Here is an 11,017-nt window from a genome sequence, read left to right on the forward strand (position 1 = left end):
TTCCAAGACAACATTATGACTGATACATCAATGTTTATCAAATTGATATTCTATTGATGGACCCTTAAAAATGAACTATAATACCCACGCCCCCGCTAGGAAGGAGTCACCAACAAATAAAAAGATTATCTCAGGATTCTCAACAATAGATGTACAGTTTAGATAGTCATGGATTTGGGGTGAATTTATTTCAAACACAGAAAGTTTGAACATAGTGGAAGCTACCCTGACTCTTTCTCTCCACAGAAGGCCTTTTCTTTTTTATGTCTGTTACACTACGAAAACAGACAGCTTGAGAGGGCCTGTATGTACAGCTCAGACGTGTACCAGATTTACAGTTGCATTCATTGGTCAGAGTCCCTGAAGGCAAGGTTTTCAGTGACTGGCGGAAAATAAATAAAAGGACTGTGGTATTTTGCTTTAAACCTGGGCCCTATTTTACTATCTTTTGGGTCCAAATTTTTACTAGGGACAAAAATGATCAAAGTCGCTCCATATTTAGAACGCTTTAACCTATGGGGCAAGCACCTGTGCCAAAGTAATCTGCTTGTTTTCGCCACGGACAGGTTTATGATGTTATAAGTGTCCGACAACATGGAAAGGATCCCAACTAAGATAGACGTGTGTCTGTTTACCTCAATAACTGTTTAGAAACTGTAGAAAGAAATCTGTTTCTACAGCCATTAGTTCTTCCGGTCTGGTCCAGAAGAAGAGAGAGGTAAACTAATGACTGTAGGAACTGCCATTTTCAACAGTTACTGGAGTTCTCCTTAAACTGGTCAGAATATTCTGACTTGAAATTCCTGTCATTTTATGGCCTCATAGTGGGTCGGTGTCTTCTGTTTACCTTGTGTATGAAAGTACTTTGGCATCCTTCTTTTGATTGGTCAGAGACTTTACAGTAGCTGGAACATCTTAAATTATATATTTATGACTGAATATTTATGACAACATATTGTTGATAAAGAACACGTTTAACTCATATTTAAATATTAACTCAATACGTTTAATGAGTTGCCAGCACTACAGCATGGTTCTGTAGAAGGGATGTGAAGACACTGAGGATCATATTTATTGGAGAACTTTAGAAAATAATTTTTGATGGAATGTCCTAGTCTTTTAAAACATCCCCAATGGCATTGCCATTGCATACAATTATTTGTTTCCTTTGTGAAATGAATAATCTGAGAATGTTTTTTCTTTTTATGAAAGTTGTTTTGGCCTGTAGACAAAGTGACGTGCAGTTCCCAGATTTGCTATGATTAGCATGGCCCTTCCAAAATGCTGCGGAAATGGTTGTGGAAAAATTATTTCACTTCACACGTAATCTTGGCAACTCAATGTCCTGTAAACATTTGCTGATGACTTTTCACTTGAACCATTCACACTGTGAGTGCTGTTCTCCATCTATGCATTCAAACACAAGAATGCACAACTAGATACAAGACTTTTAAATGTAAACAGACAAATTGGATTGAAATCTGTGGGGTGCTGTTTTGATCCAACTCCGTCAGAAACAGGAATTTCAGGTGATTCTTGAGTGTCATCTGGCCCTCCCTGCTATTGCAGTTTGTCTCCTGTTCATTTCACAACTGAGAGCAAAGACCTTTATAACTTTATAATCATGGACTCTGTTGGTTATGATTATGTATTGATGCACGCAGTCATCTTCAAATGCAACTTGGTTGAGATGTCAAACTAGGGCATTTAACACTACACCATAACAAAGTGCTTTTGTATCAATCATCACTGGGATTGAGGGACTATTCATAAGGGTGCCATCATAACAAAAATGGATTATGTGTTATGTCAATAATTAGTGAAGTAATTACTTGTACATTTGCCAGATTTATTGTAACGTGTAAATTATTGGAAAGCCTACTTGCTGGAATTGATGAATGCTGTATGTTTTTTAAGTGTAATATTAGAGCAATGATAAGTTTCTAACTGTTCGTATCATGTTTTTCTCACAAACAAAAACCAAAGTGTACAGTTTTCAACTCTGTTACTTTATTAAAACAATTTTGTATATTTTTTTTAATTATCATGGCAAACAAATAAAAAATATTTCTACGAAAAAAAACTATGTATTTCAGTATATCATTTTTAGTTATATACACTGTGTCTAAGTTATACATTACTAAGATCAGAATACATCTTATAAAAGAACCTCAATATGAGGTCAGACAACAAAAAGGCCTGTCATGACATCAAATTACTTAGGTCTCAAGTTTCAGGTGACTGAGTTTCCTGGTTTGGTATCCTGTTTGAGGTGTTAGTTCAACCAATGTCTTCAACATGGAAATGAAAATGAATTCAGGCATTTTGATGTATTAGCCCAAACTGAAGTGTATAAGGCTTTGTCTGACCTAGTTCAAAAAGCATTTTTGTCTTCTGTCGATAATGAAAAATATGATTAATGTCACGAACACTATCTATCTCAATTCTTATCCATCTCTGTAGCCAATGCATTCACCATGTGTGCCCAAAAACTGAATGCACTTTCTCTTCTTTACCCTCAGTTTATAATTTAAGACACACTTTTTGCAAAACTGTAAACACAACTCACTGCTCTACACTCAGCAATTTAATAACACCCAATCACCAGCGTGTTTACTACTTGTATGACAACCTTATTGCAAACTGCACACACAAAAATCAAAAGCTATACTATTAGTGCATAATTGGTGCTTCGTGTACTTATTCAAATAATGATGTGTGCACGGTCATAATGCAAAAACACAATTTTTAAAAAGAGTTTTGCAAGAATTGTTTGCTTTTGCAAGAGATGTATAATGTTTTGCTGATCTGGTATATAGTTTTGTGGTTAGTGTGTAGAGTTCTGTAAAAGTAGCCTATAGGTTCAAATATAGTGCCAAAGCAATCAGAAAAAAAACTTACAGAGTTGAGTACAGAGGTGATACAGTGGTTGGAGTGGTTAGTCTGCATGTAAAGTATACCCAATGACATCAACCTTACAGAGGTGAGTACAGAGGTAAGTACAGAGGTGAGTACAGAGGTGATACAGTGGTTGGAGTGATTAGTCTGCATGTAAAGTATACCCCATGACATCAACCTATGTCATGAGAGACGGGAGTGAATGCAATGGATGTCACAGCTCCTTCATGTGGTTCTGATAGACCTGGTTGGACATTGACCACATGACTGGAAAGGACAGACAGCCCACTATCAGTAATTTGATTCATTAAGGTTGCGACCCTTTGAGCTTGTATAACAAAGCATTTGATTGATGTGGATGATGCACTGTGCTCTGACTTATCCTTTAGTACCTAGTGTTAGGTGCACAGATGTCCTGATTTGATTTGATTTGATTCAGAAACGATTCGATATCGATGTAAATTATATTAAATACTATAAAGCAGGTTTCCATATTTAGAGAGATGCTTAAAAAGATCTAAAGTAGGGTGACCAGATCGCAAAACATTATTTTCTATCAGAATAAGTTGGCATACTTTAAAAAGTGCTGAAAAACGGGACTGTTCTTGGAAGAACGGGACGTCTGGGGAACACAACTTCAGTTGCTGGTAATTCATTTTGAAAACCACAAAAAAAAAAGCTAAAACCTTATATACCAAATTGTCACATTTGAGGGAGATATGGGTTTTGCTTTGATAGTGCAAAATGGTAGTAAGGTTTTCCTCTATGCGTTTGCAGTTTCCATCTAATGGGGAGGAAACAACTTGATTTTCTTAAATATGACAGATCGGCTATGTTTAACCCCTGCAGAAATGAACATAGGACACGGGGGGGAATGTTAAGTAGCCTAAAATCTTGATGCAGACATTTTACAGATCGATATCGAATCGGACAGATTTTTAAAAGCGTTTAATTGATCAACCAATATTTGCACACCACTATTTGGACCCTGTGTATGCCTGTGGGGTGACTTGGACCTTGGGGTCACCAAGAGACCTTAATTTGTCTTTATCCCTGTCAGCGGTCACATCCATTACATTAATTCTAAAAGAGGTAGCGTACATTTAAGGAACAGCAGCCGTGGAGAAAGTTGCCTGACCCCAATACTGAATAGTTGCTGGCTCACTTGCCGTCTTTTCCTTGCAATTTTGGAGCCAGGTACTCTTTGTACATGGAGTATAATACACCTGCCACAAAACAAGACCACTGTTAACAACAAACAAACTGTTTACACAGTTACAGAAAAGCTTACATATATTCTATAGATCTTCAGTGTACTTGTTTGGTGAAGTCTCAGGCTCTTACCCAGTGTCATTGCGCCCACCACAAATCCTTGTGCTCCGACACGCATGTGAATTAGGTGGACAGACATCTTAGTGTCTCCACGCGATTTAAGCTTATAAAGCCCAAATGCCACAATTCCAAGACATCCAGCCATACCTGAAATACATTACACATTATATTTATTCATTTTAGCAGGTTCGTTTATCCAAAGCACATATTACAGATAGGCCAACATTTTCATCAGTTTCATGTATGCTCTATGGTAGTCAAACCCATGATGGTCTACCACTTGCTCTACCAGTGTAGCCACAGGAACACACAAACAGCATTTAAGGACATGGAAATATTTTTTAACAAAAAATGTGTTGTTGACCACCTTACCTATAGGTACGAATGGTGATTCTTTTGCCTTTCTCATGAATTTGGAGGTGTGTTCATCCTCATAATTGTTATCAGATGACATGATGAGGGCTGTATGGAAAAAGAACATGTGACTTTCAGTCACTGGCAAAGGTTCCGTTTGCAATGTTCAATTTTGTAGACACTTAAGTTATAATAAGCACATGATAGTACAGCTATGCTTGCCTCGCCTATTGGTTTAGGAATCAGTGAGCTATCCAACCCCACTATGACTTATTTATCTCTAAGCACGTCATTAAATAAACATTTGACCAAAAACAAAAAACTCCTTATCGGATTTTTTAACTGATCCAGTTGGGCACGGCCCAGTTACTGTTAGTTACTTGCCAGCTTCCGTGAGAGGCATCCCGAGCGAGTGAGTTTCCGCTCAACGTTTCAACATTTGATAACGTTAGCTATCCGGTGATAAGGATCTGCTTGGGTCCATTTTAACCAGTCAATAAGAGACATGTAACTGACAGTGAAAGACCACAACAACACAGTTTTACATGTATCTAGTTCCAAGCAGCTGGCGACGATTCATCAATCAGGGAAGCCATAACATAAACTCTGCAAGTGTGTGGATGTTTATTGAAATGTCATGTAATCCTTTGTTGCTGTTGCTGACACAATTTATGAACACATTTCTACATAGTTTTCTGTTGATGGTGGTGCTTTTATTGTCGCGGAATGTGGTGACAAGGCTGAGAGGACAGGCACCAAGTAAGCTCGCAAGATTCGCAATCGTATCGCGATTCAAGTGCTCCCGAATCAGAATCGATTCATAGAATTCCAAAAATCGATTCATATTTATATACAGTACTGTGCAAATGTTTTAGGCAGGTGTGAAAAAATGCTGTAAACTAAGAATGCTTTCAAAAATGGAAGTGTTAACAGTTTATTTTCATCAATTCTTCATAAATTAACTAAATGCAGTGAAGGAACAGAAGAAAATTCTAAATTAAATCAATATTTGGTGTGACCACCCTTTGCCTTCAAAATAGCATCAATTCTTCCAGATACACTTGCGCAGTTTTTGAAGGAACTCGGCTGGTAAATTGTTCCAAACATCTTGGAGAACTAACCACAGATCTTCTGTGGATGTAGGCTTCCTAAAATTCTTCTGTCTCTTCATGTAAACCCAGACAGACTCGATGATGTAGAGATCAGGGCTCTGTGGGGGTCATACCATCACTTGCAGGACTTTCTGTTCTTCTTTAAGCTGAAGATAGTTGCTAATGACATTGGCTGTATGTTTGGGGTTATGTTCCTGCTGCAGAATACATTTGGTGCCAATCATACGCCTCCCTGATGGTATTTCATGATGGATTAGTATCTGCCTGTATTTCTCAGCATTGAGGACACCATTCATCCTGACCAAATTTCCAACTCCACTTGCAGAAATGCAGCCCCAAACTGGAAAGGAACCTCCACCATGCTTCACTGTTGCCTGCAGACCCTCATTATTGTACCTCTCTCCAGCCCTTCGGCGAACAAACTGCCTTCTTCTACAGCCAAATATTTCTAATTTTGACTCATCAGTCCAGAGCACCTTCTGCCATGTTTCTGCACCCCAGTTTCTATGTTTTCGTGCTTAGTTCAGTCACTTGGCCTTGTTTAACTTGTCGGGGTAGAGCTTTTTGGCTGCAACTCTTCCATGAAGACCACTTCTGGCCAGACTTCCCTGGACAGTAAATGTCTGTACCTGGGTACCACTGGTTTCTGCCAGTTCTGAGCTGATGCCACTGCTTGAAATCTTCCGATTTCGAAGGTAAATAAGCTTGATGTGTTTTTCATCAGCTGCATTAAGTTTCCTTGGCTGACCACTGCGTCTACGATCCTCAACGTCTTCTTCAAAAGAGCTTGAACTGCACATTTTGAAACCCCTGTCTGCTTTGAAATCTTTGTCTGGGAGAGACCCTGCTGATGCAGTATAACTATGTTGTGTCTTGTTGCTGTGCTCAGTCTTACCATGTAAATGGATACAAAATAAATATTTATTGTTTACATTTTTCAAAGCATTCTTAGTTCATAGCATTTTTTCACACCTGCCTAAAACTTTTGCACAGTACTGTATATTTATTTATTTATTTTTTTAAGATTAACGTTCTTTTTGGCTTCGCAAACTGTGTAGTAGGCTAACGTTACGGTTTGAGTGATGGTGAGCACGATACGGCGAAATGGTTGATAAAAAGCTTCTGAATAGAAAGTTTACCTTTAAAAGTTGTGTTGTGCAAAAGAAGCAAGCTTCACTGTTGTCTGAAAATGTCAACAGGCAGCTGGCTGAAAGCACAGAAGTAGTAGGCTTACCTTTTATTGGTAACCTTACTGTTACGGTTAATGGTTTTTGAAATAAGAGGCCTGACTTCTATGTTCACAGCAAACTTGAAAAAAGAAAATATTAAGCTGGTTAAGCATGGTTTAACTGCACTATAAGGTGAGTCTGAAATGTGCACTTTATAGTTTAATTTTGTACCGCCCTGTTTGGCAATGTTATTTTTCAATAAAATAAAACATTGGATAAAGCAAGCCAATCCACTTTTCCATGATAAGAGCATAAAAATAAAATTTGCGATGAATTCATTTGCGATTAATCGTGATTCATTTTGAGTTAACTATGACAAAAATGCGATTAATCGCGATTAAATATTTTAATCGTTTGACAGCACTAACATTTACATACTGTGAATCAATTTTTTTGAATCGAGAATCGTTTTTGAATCGAAAATCGATTTTGAATCGAATCGTGAGCCTAAAAATCGGTTGAATCGAATTGTGACATTTTCTGAATCGTGCACCCCTAATATTTGTTTCAATCTAAATAGTCTGAATAGCCAAGTCACATTGGCAAAAATACCAAACCTGAATGTTCTGCTATACCAAATTGAGAGAAAACTGAAAATTCAGAAAAAGTATTTCCTGTATTTTAAAAATACAAAACACATGTATTGTATTTTGTTACATTTTCTGGCAACAGTATTTTGTATTTTATTTTGATACATTTATTTGAAGGGTATTTTGTATCAAAATACATTTTGATGTATTTTGGCCCATCTCTGAGTACCACCATATTAAATCTGACTCCATTTTCTTTGTCTGACTCCACTCTATTGGGAACACAGCCTTAGCTCCTAGCTTTTAATGTAAAAATGCTACAGGGTTGTGCAGGCTGATCTCCAACTCATTCTTTTGTACACCTATAGTCTGTAATATGAATTCCTCCCTTACTTTTTAATAACCGGTTTTGTCAGGGAATAGTGTCGCTTAGGATATGGCCACGGCCGATTTACATCTGGACATATTCCCCGACACAGGCTGAAACTATTCTTGATCTAACTCACAGCTCTGTTACGGGACCTTGCAGCTTGTTAGTTCGACTTTGTTCAGTGACGGGCACCAGGCTTCAGTACGATTCCGTATAACCATTCGATCCAGTGCAGAGGCTGGTCGGCAAACCACTGCTATATAATACAATTAACAGTTCTCTGTAGCATGTCTAGTCCAGTTGAGATAGCCAGTTCCCTCAAAGTTTTACGCTTGTGGCCATTTTGGGCATGAAACTACCTCTAGCCCGTCATCTGTGGAAACACCGGAACCTAAGAGGACTTCTCTAGTTAAGAATTTCTTAAGAAGGCACAGTGGGTCAGAATTACCTATTTATTACGTCAGGTACAAGTGACTACTACAGTTTGCAAATCCAACAAGTCTAAAGTGAAGAATATAAGTCTAAAACACCACATGAAACATAAAAACACTTACAGAACATGAAAATACCTGACTGCTTCGAAGTGACTACTCACACGGTTGTGAGGGCGATCTGGATAAGAATGCTCCAAGTTATTTGACTCTCTTACCCTTAAGTACCCATTTTAGTCCTGCATCTAGTTTCATAATTACCCCTATAGCCTAGATAATGTAGGGAGTTCTCATTCTGGACCTCCTCCAAAGAGAGATACCTTTGCACTCTCACAGAGACCAGAATTATCAGGTCTCTGATATCCATGTTCTAGTTAATAGTAATAGTAATATATACAGCTGTAGAACTGCGTGGCAGCGGCGGTTAGTGATCCACCCTGATAATTTCACATAGTTTTAGTGTTATATGCAAATACATGTGTGCGGTAGGAGAGGGTGTGGCAGCGGCAGTTACAAACAAGAAAATAAGGGTAGGGACTGTAAACTACTTTGAGAATCACTGGCACACCGATGGGCCGTGGATAACTTTCTAGTCAGAATGGTGGTCCATGGGACAAGCAGTTGGAAAAAACCCTAGCCTAGATCATTTGCAGACATAGGCCTATGCTTAAGATTACGTTCTGTTTGTTTAATGATCAAGGACACGAACACATATAACATTGTAAAAAGAACTGCATAATGTTACTTATAACACACCACTTAACAGCATAACAGAGATTTTCCTTTTGTCAAATCAGTCACATTAGTTGTCTAAGTTACCCCTAAACTTGGTCGACTTAAATTGTTTGATTTTATGTAGGGAAGCGCAAAATTCGGCCGAGTCATCATAGGCTATATAGCCTATCGACACATTTGAGGTTCGACCACACAACGTCGCTCCTGTTGCCTCATAAAAACACGCTATCATGCAATGTAATGATATAGTATTGAATATGTAAGTAATATAGCCTACAAACATTTGAATAAACATCCACACACTTGCAGAGTTGGTGTTTTGTCTTGACGGTTTGACAAATTAGTAGTTACAGCTGCTTGGAAGAAGCCAAAACCAGATATTGATAGTGGGTAAATAAAACTGCGTTGTTGCTATCACGTGGTATTATTTACCTCGGAACTAGGAGTTCCCCTTTTAAAATGAACCCCTATAGATCCGTGACATCCGGCACCTCCAGACCGAGGATGTTGCATCTACACAACCATAACGTTAGATCGTGACTTAACGCTGACTTAACACAAAACTTACTTATGGGTTATGGCCTGGCCATGACCTTTAGGGCTAACTATAACATAACACTGAAGTTACTGGGCTCAGATCAGCTAGCGAATGCTAAAATACCAAGTGATGTATGCTATCTTGTTAACAACATTATCAGTAAACCCAAATGGCAGTTTGGCATTTAAAGAGCGAGTGATTTCAGATAGATAAAGAAATTATTAAGCTACTTACCTGGACAATAAAACAACCTTGACAGAACAACTAACGTTAACGTTCAGCAGTACGCAACTGTAGGTTGGTCTTGTTATGCAGCAGATGTGTGTGTAGGTCGTTTGCGGTTGTCATCTGAATGGGACTTCTCGTTTCAGCTGTTATGTTACATCGCGAGAAGAACATAGCTACCGTAATGTTCAGAGGCAATGCGTCAATATGTCCTCTTGGTGGACAAACAGATAGACAAAAAAATTAGAAGGTGGATATCGTAAGCTCATATTTACAAAGCTATTTTTAACATAAAAAAACTACGAAAAAAGCTGAACGGGAAAAAACGCAGAGGGGAAATGATTAGCCTGCGTAAGTAGTTGGGCTCACGATGCTACTCCTATGTTGGAAATATTCATTACATTAAGAACAGAAATGGGCGGTTTGCTTGTCTGCGATCAAGCTAGGCATGTATTTACCGTAATGTTTGTAAAGCCAGAATAACGAATTACCAACTGCAAAATGTGTCCACATGGTGGCACCCAAGAACCATATGCAATAGTTTGAACGAAATCTAGGACAAAGCAAATCATTACGCAACGACATTTGAAGTCTTCAGCTCTGCCGTGCAGCATCTCTATTTGTGATCATTTATTTATATATCTATGATAAAGATATATCTTTTTAAAGTATCAGTTATTCTGTATGAAAAGTGACCAGAATAACCTCTAATGTTGTTTTTTAGCCTAGACATTTAGAACCACCTGATTTAACTTGTTAACTCATTAAGTGGTTTAATTACACCAGTGTGTTTACTATAACTAGGCCCTCTGATGCTCAAAGTTGTAAGTCAAATATGGCTGAAACAAAATGGCTACCAGTGGTTGACACAAAACACAAAATGGTACTACAGGCCAGGTTACATGAGTTATGTAAGAAGGGAGCTTTTTCCCGCCCTCTCTCCAGCTCTCTCACTCTCACTCACCAGCACTCAGGCTCTCTGTTCCTTAGATTTTTTTCCCACTGATTGCCGTTCCCTCTCCATTTTGCCTGTCTCACGCTGGTGAATATGTTGTGCAGCCTATACGTCTATCCTGTCTGCCCTGCTTCCCCCCACCTTCCTTCTTTCCACATAGGCATCAGTTTGCCCACTAGGCCCCTTTCCTGGAAACACAGGCCTGTGGCGGGGGCCACCCTAGGGCAGAAGCTGGAAAGGAGGGAGGGGATGGGGGGCGCTATGCTTCCTGAAAGTCACATGGTAGAGGTCTCCCTGATATAAATGAT

The 11,017-nt window shown here is 38.7% G+C and overlaps 1 protein-coding gene across 2 annotated transcripts; it reads right to left on the reverse strand.

Moving 5' to 3' along the window:
• Positions 1-78: 78 nt before the first annotated feature.
• LOC308371440 (HIG1 domain family member 1A, mitochondrial-like) lies at positions 79-10,765 on the reverse strand. 2 transcript variants are annotated; one of them, XM_080846340.1, is made up of 4 exons: positions 10,719-10,765; positions 4,603-4,692; positions 4,243-4,377; positions 79-4,124 (listed from the first exon to the last, which is right to left on the reverse strand). In XM_080846340.1, the coding sequence occupies exons 2-4, from the start codon at positions 4,682-4,684 to the stop codon at positions 4,060-4,062; spliced, it is 282 nt and encodes a 93-aa protein (XP_080702466.1). In that variant the 5' UTR covers positions 4,685-4,692; positions 10,719-10,765; the 3' UTR covers positions 79-4,059. The 2 variants fall into 2 exon arrangements, with proteins under 2 accessions (XP_080702466.1, XP_080702465.1); XM_080846339.1 differs by lacking the exon at positions 10,719-10,765 and adding an exon at positions 9,764-9,875.
• Positions 10,766-11,017: the final 252 nt, after the last annotated feature.

Source organism: Sprattus sprattus (assembly GCF_963457725.1).
Source record: "Sprattus sprattus genome assembly, chromosome: 10".
In the NCBI taxonomy this organism is placed as follows: domain Eukaryota; kingdom Metazoa; phylum Chordata; class Actinopteri; order Clupeiformes; family Clupeidae; genus Sprattus; species Sprattus sprattus.